The following is a 17,544-nucleotide window of genomic DNA, read 5'->3' on the forward strand; positions in this document are numbered from 1 at the left end:
GAATATTTAGATGATCTCTCCTGTGTTCTTTACCTGTAGATCCTAACTGCAATTGCTACATTTGGTTTATTACTTTCTCAATTTCTACTTACTGTATGTACATAAGTATGAGTGTATATACATATACTTATATTTATATTTATAATAGTAATGACATAATATTATTTTATATTATCCAGTACATAGTCATGCTCTCCAAATGTTTGCGATCCAATATTAGGTAATGCATTCATCTTCACACAACACTTTGGAGACTCTTTTATTATATTCCTCTATTACCCATTCCTCTAACACCTTTTGCTCCGTGTCCTGAATCTATTTGTGTTTGGATCTCACAGCATACTTGGTACAAGTAAAGCGATTCAACAGAAGTGTGTTGAATGAATAAACTATAACTAATGAATGCCATTTCTTCTATAACCACTCTTCAAAGATATCACTAAAATATGTAACTTAAATACAGAAGTGGAAATATATGTCCTTACTTCAAAGGCAGCATTTTTAGAACAACAACAACCAAAAAGATCTGATTCCAAGATAATCAAGCCAAGGGACTATTTCATTCTTCCTCTCAGATAAGAGTGCATTTGTTGGAGTATTGGAATGTTCTTTTCATTTGAACCAATGTCAGATTCTTTTAAATCCATGCTGAACTCTTTCACAGTTTAGCATCAGAATTTCTCAGAAAAAAAATGTATTAGCTCTTGAGAGAAAGGAACTGTTAAGTCACAAAACAATGAATAGTCAAATAGAGTGATTTTCCAGTAATTTTCCATTAATTCTCAACACTTAACACTCATGTCAAACTCAACACTTATGTCTTCAATTTCATAAGACTATCTTGATTATAGTTTTGTTGGCATTTGTGTCTGTGATACAATTTTCAGGAAAGGCTATCAATTTAATGTTAGGTCAACAAAGCCACCACCAAGGTTGTGTCAGGTGGGGGTTCTCTTCCACCACATCGACCTTTTTGCTGCCTCTTTTACATCCTTATTGCGTAGGCTATAAATCAGTGGGTTCAGCATGGGGATAACCAATGTATAAAACACAGCAGAGACTTTCTCCTGTTCCAGAGAATACTGAGAACTTGGCTGGATGTAACTAAAGGTTACAGACCCATAGAATAAGGTCACAGCAGTGAGGTGAGAGGCACAAGTGGAGAAGGCTTTGTGCCTCCCCTCAGCTGAGCGGATTCTCTGGATGGCAATGATGATGCACGTATAAGAGACCATGATGATAGTGAAAGTGAACATTGCAATGACCCCAGAGAAAACTAAAAGTAGCATCTCATTGTTATGGGCATCAGAGCAAGAGAGTCTCAGAAGAGGGGGAATGTCACAGAAATAATGATTCACGATGTTAGGACCACAGAAATCTAGCTTGAGCAAACCTATTGTGTGTGTCAACGAATTAATGAGCCCACCCAAGTATGACGCAAGGACCATCTGAATACAAACCTTTTGGGTCATTATGAGTGTGTACGACAAGGGATTAGCTATTGCCACATAGCGGTCATAAGCCATCATAGACAGAAGGATGCCCTCTGTGGTTACATAAACTGCAAAAAAGAAACTCTGTAGAACACAACCAGAAAATGTGCTAGCTTTTTGTTTTGATAGAAAATTGACCAACATCTTTGGAGCAAAGACAGTAGAGTAGCAGATATCACAAAAAGAGAGGTTGCTAAGGAAAAAGTACATTGGAGTATGAAGTTGGGTATTTAACCAGATCAAGATAATCATCCCCCAATTACCTGCCAGAGTGATGGAATAAATAAGGGTGAAAAGGAAAAAGAGAGGGATCTGCAAATTAGGGTTTTCAGTTAAACCTACCAGAAGGAATTCCTTCACCCCTGTCTGGTTCCAACCTGCCATGCATTCAGGTTCATGTAGCTTTTCAGTCGCAGAGCAAGGTGATATCTCTCAGATGAAAAAAGATATATGTATATAATTTCCTCCATGATCCAGGATCCATAATAGCATTGGGACATTAATGTCTACCCTATAGTTGGTTGAAAGAAAGAAATTAACTTCAGCAGTGGACTATAAAAGTACCGGACAATTCATCTACAGTGTCTTAAATTTTGGGAACTGGAGATTATTTTATTCCCTGCTTCTCAGTTTCCACATCATAAATATTACAAAACAGAAACTCTCTGACAAGAAATTATTAATTGGTAGAACTGACAGTCAAACACGACTATGCTTCATATCAAACCTCTGACTCATTCTAGGACATATACAAGTCCTCTGCTTACATGGGCTACACACTGTTGCACCTTATTAGAGAAATTATTTCTTCGGGCACCGGGATGACTCAGTTGGTTAAGCATCTGACTTTGGCTCCAGTCATGATCTCATGATTCGTGTATTCGAACCATGCATCAGGCTCTGTGCTGACAGCTCAGAGCCTGGAGCCTGCTTTGGATTCTCTGTCTCTCTCTGTCTCCTCTATCTCTCTCTCTCTCTCTCTCTCTCTCTCTCTCTCTCAAATAAATAAATAAAACTTAAAAAAAAATTTCCTTATCTTTTGGCCAAACTGTTCCTACTTTTTTTTTTTTTTTAGTTTATGTATCTATTTTGAGAGGTGGGGGGAGGGGCTGAGAGAGAGGGAGAGAGAGAGAATCCCAAAAAGGCTCTGCACCATCAACACAGAGCCCAATGTGGGGCTCAAACTCATGAACCATGAGATCATGACCTGAGCTGAAGTCGCTGCCTCCTGACTGAGCCAGCCAGGTGCCCCTGTTCCTACTTTTTAATACCCAGTTAACTCATGATTCTGACTTTCATAATAGGCAACCCTTTTCCTTTCCAAATCTCAAACATCAGAACTTTATTTTGCCTCACCTTTTGCCCAGATTCCACACTCGCAAGTTCAATGACCATGTCCTCCGAAAGAGCTGAATTGAGAGAAAGAGGTAGAACAATCTTTTCTTCATTTGATATTGTTAAGGCCAATCAAAAACTAGCAGGACAATTTAATTTGAAAATCCTTCCCTTTTGCATCTTTGTATAATTTCTTCTTTACATCTTTGTTTTTTTTATCATCCTTAAAACAAAACCTCCAAAAACCCAATGTATAGAAACAAGATACGAGTGTGAGGGACCAAAACTATACCTATCAGATATGCCTGCTTTCAAAAATGGAGACTGCCACAGAGTTTCACTTGTTTTTTGACATATTATACTTATTCAATAATATTTATGGTTAAATATTAATAAGTTCATTCATTCATATACACTTTCATGCACTCAATAGGTATTCTTACTTACTACCTTATGCCAAGAAATGTTAAATTTGCTAGAAATGAAGCAGTGAGCAAGAAACATGCCATGCTTTCAAGTAGCTCACATTTTATTAGAGAAATAAATAAACAAGCATTGATATACTATATACAGTAATAATAAGTGCCATGAAGAAAGGTAAAGAAGAGGGAGTAAAAACAGATGATAGGTACCCTATTCTGCAGTATATTACTTCTGTATTATCATTACTATAAAAATTACCAAAAATCGGTGTCTTAGAACAACAAACATGCATTTTTAAAAAAGGCATTAGAGATCTCAAAAAAATTGTGCTCTATGGAATTTGAGGTCTACTAAAGTAGGGATAAGGGGAAGCTTGGAATATGATCTTTATGGTATTGCTAAATCAAAAGCAAAATCTTCATTCTGTAAGTATAAAATTATTTCTTATCAACTGAGGTTATAAATTAGATCCTATCGGGGCGCCTGGGTGGCTCAGTCGGTTAAGCGGCTGACTTTGGCTCAGGTCATGATCTCGCGGTCCGTGAGTTCGAGCCCCGCGTCGGGCTCTGTGCAGACAGCTCAGAGCCTGGAGCCTGTTTCAGATTCTGTGTCTCCCTCTCTCTGACCCTCCCCTGTTCATGCTCTGTCTCTCCCTGTCTCAAAAAATAAATAAAACGTTAAAAATTTTTTTAATTAGATCCTATCTGTATTTTAAATCAGTGGCCCTGAGAAACACAGCAAATCCATGTTCAATTGTATACAAGGCAAAGAAGGAACTATTTGTGGAAATTACCAGTACTTTTTTTTCTGTTAATAAAACCAGATCATAAAGTATAAAATCAAATTTTTAACCTGGAGGGGCACCTGGGTGGCTCAGTCGGTTAAGTGCCCAACTTCCCCTCAAGTCATGATCTCGCGGTGCATGGGTTCGAGCCCTGCGTCAGGCTCTGTGCTGACAGCTCAGAGCCTGGAGCCTGCTTCGGATTCTGTGTCTCCTTCTCTCTCTGCTCCTCCCCTGCTCATGCTCTGTTTCTCTCTCCTTCAAAAATAAATAAACATTAACAATTAAAAAAAATAACCTGGAAATAAACTCAACCTAAAACAAAAACAAGAACAAAAATTAAAAAAAAATTAGAGGTAAAACGTACTTTGTGTAGGTTTCTGAGCAGCAATATTTTTCTCCTGCAAGGCTGTTTAGCATCATGGGAACATGGCATTCTGGAGTATAGCAGAATGAGGAAGGCTTGGTTCCACCATAGCTTAGCCCTTAATTTGCCTTATATTTTGCCTATTTGTAAGAAACTATAAAAAGGAACCAACACGGAAGAGTTTGCATGATTTTCCCTTTTATGTATTTTATGTATTTCCCTAAATGTTTGCATGATTTTCCCTTTTATGTATTTTATGTATTTCCCTAAATGTAGGGAAAGAGGAAAAAATGGGTTTTCTGCAAGTTTGAAACTATAGTTTATCTAGTCTACTTTAAAAACAATACACCTTGATTTGAGGACTATTTTATCCAGGCACACTAGATTTCTAGTGGGAAGACGTATCAGCTGGCTGCAGTGAAAACAGTGTTAAGCTCTGAAAATCAAGTGTCTGTGTGCATGCCCTGGTTTGATCACAGACAGGATGCAGTGACAAACTCAAGGAAAATAGAAAAATAATTCTTAAAATATTATTATTGGAGCCATCAAATAAAATTATATCTAAAATATTTCCAAAATGTTCCAAATGTTTTCAAAATATTCCAAAATGTTATTATATAGATATGAAAGAAAGTATTTTCCTTGCGATATAAAAACATTATAATTCTCAGATATTCTATTTTAAGGACTTTGCAAAAATATGCGTAAATAGCCTTAAGTTACTGCATCAACTACATATTAAATATTGTAAACACACATGCATACATGAAAACATTAAGTGCAGCAGGATTATATACACATTGCCCTTTTTTCATAACATGAGAAGAAAACCTTTGAAATCTAAATAACCCACAAGTTAGGACGTTGTTTTCTGTCTATTTGGGAACATTACTGAAATCATAGAGCTGGTAACAGATTCTTTTAGGGTGAGGAGATAGGAAATATTAAAAGTTTTATATAAAGCTACGTTACCACTTCTTAAACACATTCACAACAAAGCAAAGTCCAGAGTAAACAGAATATCTGGTAAAGAAGACCAGGTTTTCATGATTCTTCAAAGACTGATTGTTGAGAGCGGAGATTTTTGTAACGTTTGGTGGCTTTTCTTTGGGGGACATGAGCTGTAGCTCACGTGTAGATGTGAATCTCAGATGTCCACAGGTTGGATCATTAGCGTCCTTCCCAGTCTCTTATGACTAGAGCTAATCATGCCACGTGGCTGAAGTCTCCTCAATCACCATCCGCTAGATGTCTCTGCTTTCACTTTGATAAAATGCACTCCCTTTCGTACATAAAACGCTCAAACATCTTGGGGTCAAGATGAATAAACGATACAGAGAATAAACCTAGTGCAGGAACTGAAGAAAAGTGTTCCAATCACAGGCATGCGACTCAGACAAACGTTCAAGTGTTCTCATGGTGAAAGAGCTCAGACTGACCTTTTTTTTCCCCCTGTGAAATGGGGACATTCATACATGTTTTGTCTCCCTCATTGGTTCATTATGAAATTGATATAAGGAAACGCATAACATTTTACTCTCCGAACTTTAATAATCATTGACATAAATTTACATTTACACTTTTTATGAGATTTTACACACACACACACATACACACACACACAGAGCATTGATTGAATTGTACACTCTCCTTTTGGTTTATTTACATAAAAATGTATGCTTTTCTCAGAGTGCCTGGGTGACTCAGTCCAGGGAGCATCTGACCCCGGCTCAGGTCATGATCTCACGGTTTGTTGTTTTGAGCCCCACATTGGACCATGTGTTGACCGTTCAGAGCCTGGAGCCTGCTTCGGATTCACTGTCTCCCTCTCTTTCCGCCCCTCCCCCACTCACGTTCCGTCTCTCTCAAAATCAAATAAAATAACATTAAAAAATATATAAAAAATTAAAATGTATGCTTTTCTTTTCAGCAATAATTCAATAGGAATCATAGAGCTGTGGACTGTGCCTTGTAATTCTTTTTTTAGCTTTCATTCTACTGAAGTGGTAGGAGACACATGAGACACTGCGGGGTTTTTGCATATGTTTCACATAGTTTTATTAGCTTTTTGCATAATTTCATATTCATCTCTCTTCAATCATACAAATAATATATTCACTATTTATACATTTGGGAGAGGGTGGTGGATGGTTTTATTAAAGCGTATTGCTAATTAGAATGCCTTAGCTATTTCAACGTAAAAGCAAGTTAGTTACAACATATGCAGATAAATAAAATAATAAAGTCATGTCAGTCCAAATATTGTGCAAAAATCAAATTCATATCACAAAATTATATGCAGTTGTGAAGATTCCAATAAAACAAAATTAGAGTGTCTTTAGATACAAAATGGAAGATATTACCATGCAATCACAGGAAAAAAATGTTCAAAATCCAACAAAACAGTCAATGGATAAATAAAGTTACCTACATAATGAAGCAGAAAAAAATTAGGAAGGTTGGGAATTAGAAGCAGGAAAAAAACCCCAATATTATTAAATGTAGCCAAATTAATGGCACATACTATAAAACCAGCTTTTTCATAATTTGTAAAGACATTGTTTTAATAACTCTAACAAAGGATCAGTGTCAATGACCAGAAGATAATCTTAAATACTGGCCAAAAATGCCATGGCTGATACACAACTTGAGTTTTCTGCAATGCAATCTCTAACTTTCTTGAGATGGGTTAGCTGCTTCATAAGTGGGGAATATTTTGAATCCCAGGAAGATTAGATTTAATACAGAAACAATAAACTTAAGCTCATAAAACACAAAGTTTTAGAAAATTTAGATCCTAAGATTTATCATATTCATGAAACCAATTTCAAATACGTAATTCAGAAACTGACTTAAGACTGGGTTGTTGACAGTTGAAGGGAATGCTAGTATGATTTTAAACAGTATTAAAGTAATAAGATAATTTGGAATTCACTATATTTATATATTCATGTATTAAAATAAAAAGCATTTATATTCTTGTGTTGATTCAATTTATTGACCTAATAAGCTTAAGAAGATAAAAAGAAATCTATACATTCAATGGAAAATATATAGTTTAATTAAATAAGACTATATATTGTGGCAGTTTTTAAGAGCACTTAGGAATGTAATGGTGAAAATTCACTAGTTATATAATTAGACTACCCTGTTTTTGTTATATGAATCAAAATAGAAGGAAAAAAGTTTTATTTTTATGTTTATTACAGAAAAGCATTGCTTGTTAAGTAAAATAAGATAGCAAATTAGCAGCGTATAGTCATTACTGTGTGAAAAAGCGGTTCTTGAAGCTAACAAATAATTCGTCTGTCAACAAATAGATGGGGAATTATGTGTACAATATTCCAAAACAAAATCACTCTTCACATTGCTTAATTTCCAGCATTTTAGATCAATGATATTTGGAGTCTGATATAATGGTAACTTATCAGTATATTAATTGCTGACTACACACTGAAAATTTCATTACATTCAGATTCCCATATATTATTCATGAAACTCTGGTGACATTGGATTAAAAAAAGTCTCTTTCCATACACACTCATGATCTAGTATTAAACAAAGGAGGAAAAAAAGAAGGAAGGAAGGAAGGAAAGAAGGAAGGAAGGAAGGAAGAGACAGAGAGGAGAGGGGGGTAGAAAATATCCATATAACTTTGAATATAAATTGTAAGACAATACATAACCTAGACAAACATTAGAATTTCCATCATTATTTTAAAAGCTTTTGTAATTTCACTTTTCATCAATGCAAAGTTCAATCATGTAAAGAATGATTTGTTATTTAGATAAGGATTAGACATTGAAAAATTTAATAATAAAATTGTTACTATGAATAATATATATACATTATACATGTTATTTATAATATATTATATGTATTTGTATGTATATACAATGGAATGTTACTTGGTCATAAAAAAGAATGAAATCTTACCATTGGCAAAGACATGGCTGCAGCTAGAGAGCATTATGCTGAGTGAAATAAGTTAATCAGAGAAAGATAAATATCATATGACTTTACTCACATGTGGAGTTTAAAAAACAAAGCAAAAAGAGAAGAAAGAGCAGGAGGCAAACCAAGAAACAGACCCTGCACTATAGAGAACAAAGTGATGGTTACCAGAGGGGCGGTGGGCAAGGAGATGGGTTAAACAAGTGATACATGTTAAGGAATGTACTTTCTGTGATGAACACCAGTGTTCTATGGAAGTATCAAATCTCCATATTGTACACTTGACATTGGTATCCCACTGTACGTTAGCCAACTAGAATTTAAACAAAAACTTAAGAAAATTAAAACAATGCCAACAACAAAAAAAGCCAAATATATTTTGGTTTACTTATTTTAAAACTAACTTGTTTTGGAAAATGGAAAAATGAGTCTTAGATTCAATAGGTCCATACAAGGAAGCTGATATTTTTCTTTTCATGCAACCTTATGTCCATCACACAATGGATGGATAACGAAGAGGAAGCAGCTCATTCCACAATATTCCCAGCAATGTTTTTTTTTAAAACAGAGTATTCTAAAATTAAAAGAATAATTCAAATTAACCTATAAGTTTCAGAAACTAGTAAAAAAAAAAAACAATTACAAATGAATGACATTGTGTACTCTAACAAATGCTTCATAGTAGGACACGTGTTTTAACAAGTTGAAGGTCACTGATTTGAATATTGAAATCCAGGTTGTGTTTTTATCTTGTTTTTGTTCTTTTGTTTTCTTTATTTTTATTTTGTTTGTTTGTTTGTTTTTTGTTTCCTGGTAACATCTCAGAACATTTGGACTGTTTCACAGATTTTTTTTTAATTTTTTTAATGTTTATTCATTTTTTGAGAGACAGAGAGAGACAGAGTGTGAGCAGGGGAGGGACAGAGACAGAGGGAGACACAGAATCTGAAGAAGTCTCCAGACCTTAGCTGTCAGCACAGAGCCCAATGGGGTGCTCGAACTCACGAACCGTGAGATCAAGAACTGAGCTGAAGTTGGATGCTTAACCGATTGAGCCACCCAGGCACCCTGAACTTCACAGATATTTTTTAATGCTTAATTTCTTCTGGAAATTAAACCTTTACTGTTTCTTAACATCAAATAATAATATAATGGTAGAAAAATAATAAACATTAATATTCCATTAGATTGTAACAAGAAGTGCAAGTTTTACATGTTTTCTAGGAGATTGATACATATTTGAACATCTAGTTCTCAAATCATACATACATTAGTAGCTTTACATATATTGTTTCATTTAATCCCCAAAACAACCCATTTCAATGGGCAATATCTTATTGTTGTCTTATCTCCATTTATAGGGTTACATCCACTATAAACTAATCCAGTCACTCATATTTCCACATTTACTAGAAAATGAACAATATCATATTTTCACATGTATACAATGTATTCCTTCAACTTTGTCAAGATAAAACAAAGAGGAAATGGGAACCGAAGGATGAGAACAACTACGGATAGTTCAATCGCCAGAAGTGATTGCAGAGAAAGTAGTGTTTATACTGCAATCGATTTGTGTTGTCAATATACATAATAAAATAACTAGAGCAATTGTTCACCCCTTTGAAGATGGGGACTCAAAGATTCACTCAGGAACAGATGGGCAAATAATTAGTAATGTATACAGTTTATAATCTTGATGATCTTCACAAATTTGTTTGGTTTTCACATGTACCCACTGTGAATGGAACAGTAGAGGATCTCTTACACTAATCAGTGCATCCAGAGAAATCAATGTGTTATAACCTCACACTGTACTAATATTAAAGAGACCCTTGCTATGTGACTTCTATCTAACTTCCTAAGAACCAGCGAAACCACCATTGTTTATCATGAGTGATATCAATTTCCCTGATGATAAGTGTTCTGAAAGTGCAAAATCTAGACTCATTTTCCCAGACACAGGAAGCTACATTTACTCACTTCACCATCCATCCACCCATCCATCTATCCATTTATTCCATCCATTCATCCACTAAACATACATGTGATGAGAATATGCCATATGTCCTGTACTATATAGGAATTGGAACAATAACCAAGATACATATCCCCTGCTGCCAAGGAGTTTCTACTTATGGATGGGTTGATAGACAAGTCAACATAGACCTTGAGTATAACATGATAAAAAATATAATGAATCAATATACAAAGTATTTTGTGAACACTAATTGGAAAAGAGATATTATTGCTTATTTTATCTCAAGCATATTTCATAGAGTAGAGTAATTTTGGAGAGAAGATTTTTAGAAGAAGACAAAAGCATTTTAAAGTATGGAGGATGAATAGTTATCTTTATTTCTGAGAAATGATAATAAATTTCAAATAGTTGACATACAAGGTGCTCATGGCATGATGATATTGGAAGTGCAGACTATACCTTGAATATTCCTTTTTAAAAATTTTTAAATGTTTATTTTTGAGAGAGAGACAGAAGGTGAGCGGGGGAGAGGCAGAGAGAGGGAGAGACAGAATCTGAAGCAGGTACCAGGCTCTGAGTTGCCAGCACAGAACCTGACACGGGGCTCGAACCCATGAACTGTGGGATCATGACCTGAGCCAAAGTCCGGCACTTAAACAACTGAGCCACCCAGGCGCCCCTACCTTGAATATTCTTAAATGATTTTAATTCTTATTCATTTGAAAGTCCAGTTTCTTTCTAATAGCTTTTTGAGGGCATTTTTTACATCCCTGTTTCTGAAACTGTATATTATTGGGTTAAACATGGGAAAGACCACAGTATAAAACACTGCAACTACCTTGTCAGTGTCCAGGGAATAGTCAGTGGTGGGACGTAAGTACATAAACAGGAGTGTTCCGTAGAACAAGGAGACAGCTATGAAATGGGAAGTACAAGTGGAGAATGTTTTGCTCCTGCCCCCTGAGGACTTAATGCTCAAAACAGTGATGAGGATACAGAAGTAAGAGATAAATATGACCACAGAAGTGCTGGTCTGGATGAAACCACATAAGGCAAAGAGCAGAAGCTCATTGATATGGATGTCCGTGCATGATAAAGCCAGAAGAGGTGGGATATCACAGAAGAAATGATTGACAATATTAGAGCCACAAAATGACAGCCTGAATGTGAGGCAGACATGTACCACGGAAGTCATACTCCCGCTGAAGTACGCCAACACAACGAAGCAGATACAGACTCTCCTCGACATAAGGGTAGAATAGAGCAATGGGTTACAGATGGCTGCATAGCGGTCATAGGCCATTGCTGCCAGAATGAGGCACTCAGCATCAGCAAAGCAACCAAAGAAAAACATTTGTAGTGCACAGCCATAGGGAGAGATGCTTTTCCTGGATGCTAAAAAATTCACCAGCATTTTAGGAGCGATCGCGGTAGAATAGCAGATGTCTAAGAAAGACAGGTTGCTGAGAAAATAATACATGGGGGTTTGAAGGCTTGGATTGATATGAACTAAGATTATTAAACCCAGATTTCCCACCACAGTTAGCGTATAGACTATAAGAAATACCAAGAAGAGTGTGACCCTGAGAGGCAAATAATCTGTGAATCCAACAAGAAGAAACTCAGTTGGCATGGTATAATTACTCTCCAACATCCTGGTTTTCTTGTTTTCCTTGTCCAAAAGAGATGGGATCAGAACACACGTGTTGACTTGAGTGATGTATGAAGCAAGAACATCTTCACTCTCTCTTCTAAGGAAGCAAATAGAAGGATAATAAAATCATAGTTATGATGGCCTTTTCTGTGACATTTGCTTTTTTTTTTTCTTTTCTGTCACTTTCTTTAAAAAAGGTAATTAAAAATCTTTGTTGACACTAGAAGATGTTATTCAGAGGTGGTGTTTTGGGAGGCATGAAGAATGTATTTGTTCCTTCCAAGCAGAAATGGGATGAATGTGGCTTGGTTGATTAAGACCAGTAGAATTGTGAAAGTTGGCAAAATCCTCGAAGCAAAGCTTTATTTTTCCATCCTGAAATCCCATTCTGCCATGTAAAGGAAAGTTGAGAAAAACTCTAGGAAGAAAGTTACCACTTTCTGTAGATAATTCTACAGAAAAATAACTGTGATCTTGGGAAGTAGTTGAACTTAACAGTTAAGGCATAGTAGTTATTGTAAGAGATGAAAGGATTCAAATCCTAGCTTTCCTGCTTACTGGTTGCGTGAGAATGATTAAATTATTTAACCACTCTGTGATGATTAGAGGAATAAATGAGTGGATATTTGTAAATATTGTTTATGTTACTGGCATCTCATAAACACTAATATGAGAATTTATTAAATAAAATTCGTTAAAGCAAATAAATGGACATCTTGTTTCTTTTTAATTGCTTACTCAATACTCAGTTTTTAAAGCCTATTTATTTGTTTTGAGAGAGAGAGATAGAGACAAGGAGAGAGAGAGAGTGACAGCATGAGACAGGAAGGGGCAGAGAGAAAGGGAGAGAGAATCCCAAGTAACCTCCATGCTGACAGCATGGTGACCTCATGTGGGGCTTGATCTCATGAAGTGTGAGATCATGACCTGAGCTAAAACCAAGAGTCAGCCACGTAACCAACTGAGATACCCAGGAACCCCTTTTAAAAGTTTATTTGTTTATTTTGAGAGAGAAAGAGCACATGTGTGAGCAGGGGAAGGAAAATTTTTTTAATGAAATACTCAGGTGTCTCAAAATTCATCTTATTTTTGACAACATGGATACACAATCTGTGCTTTCTTATAAAGAAAAGTGTGTGTGTGTGTGTGTTCTATGTAAATATATTGTTTCACAGTAGTAAATCTTATACGCGTGTCCTATAAGTATTGCTTTTCTCTCCTAGGGTTTTTGTTTCTTTCTTACCTCTGAGATAAGACAATGTCTGATGTGAGATCCCGGAAACAGGAAGTGTCTTGAGGAAAAACTGTATCTCTGCACTCATTAATGAACTTCTAAGCTAGCTATATGAGAAAATATATGCTATATAACCAGAGGGAAATTAATCAAGGAAAAAAAAACAGAATGTGTGTAAATACAAAATAAATCATAGTGTGATGGAATATATTCAGCAGGAAGTTAAAGATTAGTAATGTTAGAGGAACACTGTAGTGAGTAGTAAGGCAATTAAATATTGGAGGTCTATTCTCTCTGCCATGCTTGGTAACCTCAGAGTGTCGCCTCGCCCAACAAAATCATCTGCAATCTTCCAGATACACTTAGAAGAGTGGTCCGTCTTCTTTGAGAACCAGATTGTAGAAAGGAAGAACTTGACTAAGAAAACATGTAAGGTGAATGTCAGAAACTATGGGGAAACAATCCAAACTCTTAAAATAAAAGAGAAAAAAGTTTACATGGCTATGCTGTGCAACTGTCATTTCTAAGCTTTATGTAATATTCACATCCTAACTTAAATCTGTCTTTTCTTTTTTCTCTAAAGTAGTGGTTTAAAAACTCAATTCAGGGGCGCCTGGATGGCGCAGTCGGTTAAGCGTCCGACTTCAGCCAGGTCACGATCTCACTGTCCGTGAGTTCGAGCCCCGCGTCAGGCTCTGGGCTGATGGCTCGGAGCCTGGAGCCTGTTTCCGATTCTGTGTCTCCCTCTCTCTCTGCCCCTCCCCCGTTCATGCTCTGTCTCTCTCTGTCCCAAAAATAAATAAAAAACGTTGAAAAAAAAATTAAAAAAAAAAAAAAAAACTCAATTCAGTGGGGCACCTGGGTGACTCAGTTGGTTAAGTGTCCAACTTCAGTTCAAGTCATGATCTCACAGCTCATGAATTCGAGCCCAGTGTTGGGCTCTGTGCTGACCGCTCAGAGCCTGGAGCCTGCTTCGGACTCTGTGTCTCCCTCTCCCTCTGCCCTTCCCCCACTCCCACTCTCTCTCTCTCAAAAATAAATAAACATTAAACATTTTTAAATAAATAAATAAACTCAGTGATTAAAGTGGCTAGAGAATCTATAATTAATTATTTGCTGTAACTACATTCTACATTGAACTTTAAATAAGGCGTTCGCACAGATTCAGTGGTTAAAGAATCAATCCAATAATCATGGGGTGCCCGAGTAATTCAATCAGTTAAGCCTCCAACTCTTGATTTTGGCTCAGGTCATGATCTCATGGTTTGTGAGGCCCAGCCCCTCCCTATTACCAGTGCCCCTATCACCAGGCACTGATAGCCTGGTGCCTACTTGGGATTCTCTCTTTCTCTCCACCCCTCCCCTGCTTGCGCCCTCTCTCTCTCAAAATAAATAATAAAATTTTTAAAAGGAATCAATTCAATAATCATAACAAGGTTTCCTCTAAATAATTTGTGTGAACCTTCCAATTAAAGAATTAGTGTTAAAGAACCCGCTAAATAACAAAAGCGTACCAAATTTAGGAGGTTTTTCGTCATTGGTTCCCAAGGGTTGTATCAGACAAGATATCACTATTAGCATCAGCTTTTTGGCTATACGAGTAACAACACTCTACACTGAGACCTCCAGATCGTCACGTTTGCCTGCTTATCGGGCTTGATTTTGCTATCACTGGTGCAAAAGAGGCTATAGCAAGGACTAGGAAATAGGAAAAAAGAAGTGTCTGGATACCTGAGCTCTAATTCTGGTTCTTCTACTACAAATCATTCCATCTTTACGCCAACCTATCCTTGTTTATGAAATCAGACCCACTTTATTCACTGTATAGAATTGTCCTGTAAGGCAAACAAGACTGCATATTCAAGAGCTTCATGACGGGGTAGGACACTTTGATCTTTGTTTGTAGAATATTAATAGAAATTCTCAAAATCAGGCACGTTCCTTGAAACATGTTTTATTTTCCCATTGGTATCAACAAGCTAATGGCACCGTGCCGTAGTGGTTAAACACGCAAGATTTGGGGTAGCCAAAGTTGACTTTAACCTCAGATGTGGTCTCTAAGGTTTTGTAAGCCATTCAAGGTTTGTGTCCCTGAATTGTTTTATTTCATTTATTAACGTAATAATATCCCACAAAGAAGGTTGAAACCAGGATTAACGTGGATAATTTATAGCACCATTTATAGAACTTATTGTATTAGAGATGCACCAAATGGATTCATTATTATCTATTATTACCATTAATGCCATTATGATTATTCAATATCTGACATAAAGTCACAAGTTCCCTAAATTGATATTTATAGGCACAAACACAAAATAGTCACATTGTATGCAAATATACGTATGTGCTCATAGAAAGTGAGATTCGCCTTACTGATGAGGGTGAGCTTACTTAAGCTTTACTCAATTAATTAAATCATTGGATTTTCCCAAATTCCAACCTAGACACAAGTCAGCTTTCGCCTCCTGGCAATAATGAGCAAAATGAATGAAGCGGTACTTTTGGAAAAAGCTCTAGGTAAGGTAAGTGCAGATTAATGCCTCTATCATCCCCTGTCTACTCCCCTGGCCCACATATACACATAAACTAAGAAAATACCACAGATAATCAGTGAGCATAACCTTTTCTCTAAGACAACATTATTTTCGTTACACTGTCCCATTCGCAGCAGTCACCTACCTTAGCACCATCTAGAATTCTGAATTGTAGAATTTATCTTGTATAAGCTGTTGACAACACTTCTCTCCAAATTTTACAAATGGATCTTATGAGGGATGAGTATTTATCTCCCAGTGTGTGACAAGTGGGACATTACCTCAAGATAATCCCCAACCCCAGGAGGACTTGGGATGTGCAACCACTTTGTTTCCAGTGGTATGGCTTGAAGGGTTTATTTTATTTTATATTTTTTATTTTATTTTATTTTATTTTATTTTATTTTATTTTATTTATTTTATTTTATTTTAGTATTATTTTTTATTTTATAGAGAAAGAAAACACAAGGGAGAAGGGCAGAGGGAGAGACAGAGAGAGAAACAGAGAGAGAGAGAGAGAGAGAGAGAGAGAGAGAATCTCAAGCAGCCTCCACACTCGGCTCAGAGCCCGACTCGGGGCTCGATCCCAAGACCCTGGGATTATGACCTAAGCCAAATTCAAGAGTCAGATTCTCAACTAACTGAGCCACCCAGGCACCCCTTAAATGGCTTCTTTTAAATGAGAAAGATGAAAACTGGTAATATAATCGACTCTAATATAGCCAGTTAGGAAACAACACGTGTCTCCATCACTGGAAAATGTTTGACTGAATAAAGTAAACATTTTAATAGTACTGAACAACAACAAAAAAATGCTCTCTCCTGTAAATTCTGAGATTTCTATCAGATGCTGAAAGACACTTTAAAGCATTCAGTATTTGAGGGGATTCTAAAGTACAGTCTCAATACTATTGAGAAGAATCCTAGGCACCCGGATTTTTGTTTAGCATTCAATTATCTGAGTGACTATAAGAAAATGTGCCTTGAATGATAAGATGCTGGAGTAAGAGCTTATGACTCAGGCAACCTGGATCTGATTAGGAGTTTTGCCATTTTGTAACTGTGAGCCATTAAGCTACTTATTTAGCCTCGTGGTTATTATTTTTTTTAATTTTTTTTAACGTTTATTTATTTTTGAGACAGAGAGAGACAGAGCATGAACGGGGGAGGGGCAGAGAGAGAGGGAGACACAGAATCGGAAGCAGGCTCCAGGCTCTGAGCCATCGGCCCAGAGCCCGAGGCGGGGCTCGAACTCACGGACAGTGAGATTGTGACCTGAGCTGAAGTTGGACGCTCAACTGACTGAGCCACCCAGGCGCCCGGTGGTTATTAATTTTTAAATTATGAATAATAATTGTCCATCTCATCATATTCATGTGAGGATTGGGACAATGCATGTAAAACCTAGCCCCTTGTTCAGCACATTGCATTCATTTAATAACGGTTAGCTTTCTTTAACAATTATAGCAGCATTTACAGCAGTATTTCTTGGCAATTCAAATACAGTTCTAGCTTTTAAGTTATCGGCAATGGTGTAGAGTCTGTACCTTAAGACTCTTAAGGTAGACAGAATGGAAAACAGGTAAATCCAGGATGCTAGACATTACATTGTAAACATCTGGCTTCTTTCTTATGGCTAGTGGGAAAATTAAAATCACTTTTGTTGCAACTAGAGGGTTTCTTATTTAATAAGCAAAAGGTCAGATCTTTAATAACAAAAGATCAGATGCCAAAATCACTTTCTTTCTTTCTTTCTTTCTTTCTTTCTTTCTTTCTTTCTTTCTT

General features: G+C 36.4%; 2 protein-coding genes across 2 annotated transcripts in view; both read right to left on the minus strand.

Annotated features, from left to right (window-relative positions):
• Positions 1–938: 938 nt before the first annotated feature.
• LOC125933715 (olfactory receptor 1052-like) overlaps positions 939–17,544 on the minus strand; it is a 17,191-nt gene continuing 585 nt past the window's right edge. Inside the window, exons 2-3 of the mRNA XM_049646822.1 lie at positions 2,850–2,902; positions 939–2,004 (exon numbers count right to left, since the gene is read on the minus strand). Of these exons, the coding sequence (XP_049502779.1) occupies positions 939–1,877 (939 nt within the window). The 5' untranslated portion in view covers positions 1,878–2,004; positions 2,850–2,902. The remainder of the gene's footprint in view (positions 2,005–2,849; positions 2,903–17,544) is intronic.
• On the minus strand, positions 11,050–11,988 carry LOC125911433 (olfactory receptor 5AS1). The gene has a single exon (XM_049615286.1). The coding sequence runs from the start codon at positions 11,986–11,988 to the stop codon at positions 11,050–11,052; it is 939 nt and encodes a 312-aa protein (XP_049471243.1).

Source organism: Panthera uncia, chromosome D1 (assembly GCF_023721935.1).
Source record: "Panthera uncia isolate 11264 chromosome D1, Puncia_PCG_1.0, whole genome shotgun sequence".
In the NCBI taxonomy this organism is placed as follows: Eukaryota; Metazoa; Chordata; class Mammalia; order Carnivora; family Felidae; genus Panthera; species Panthera uncia.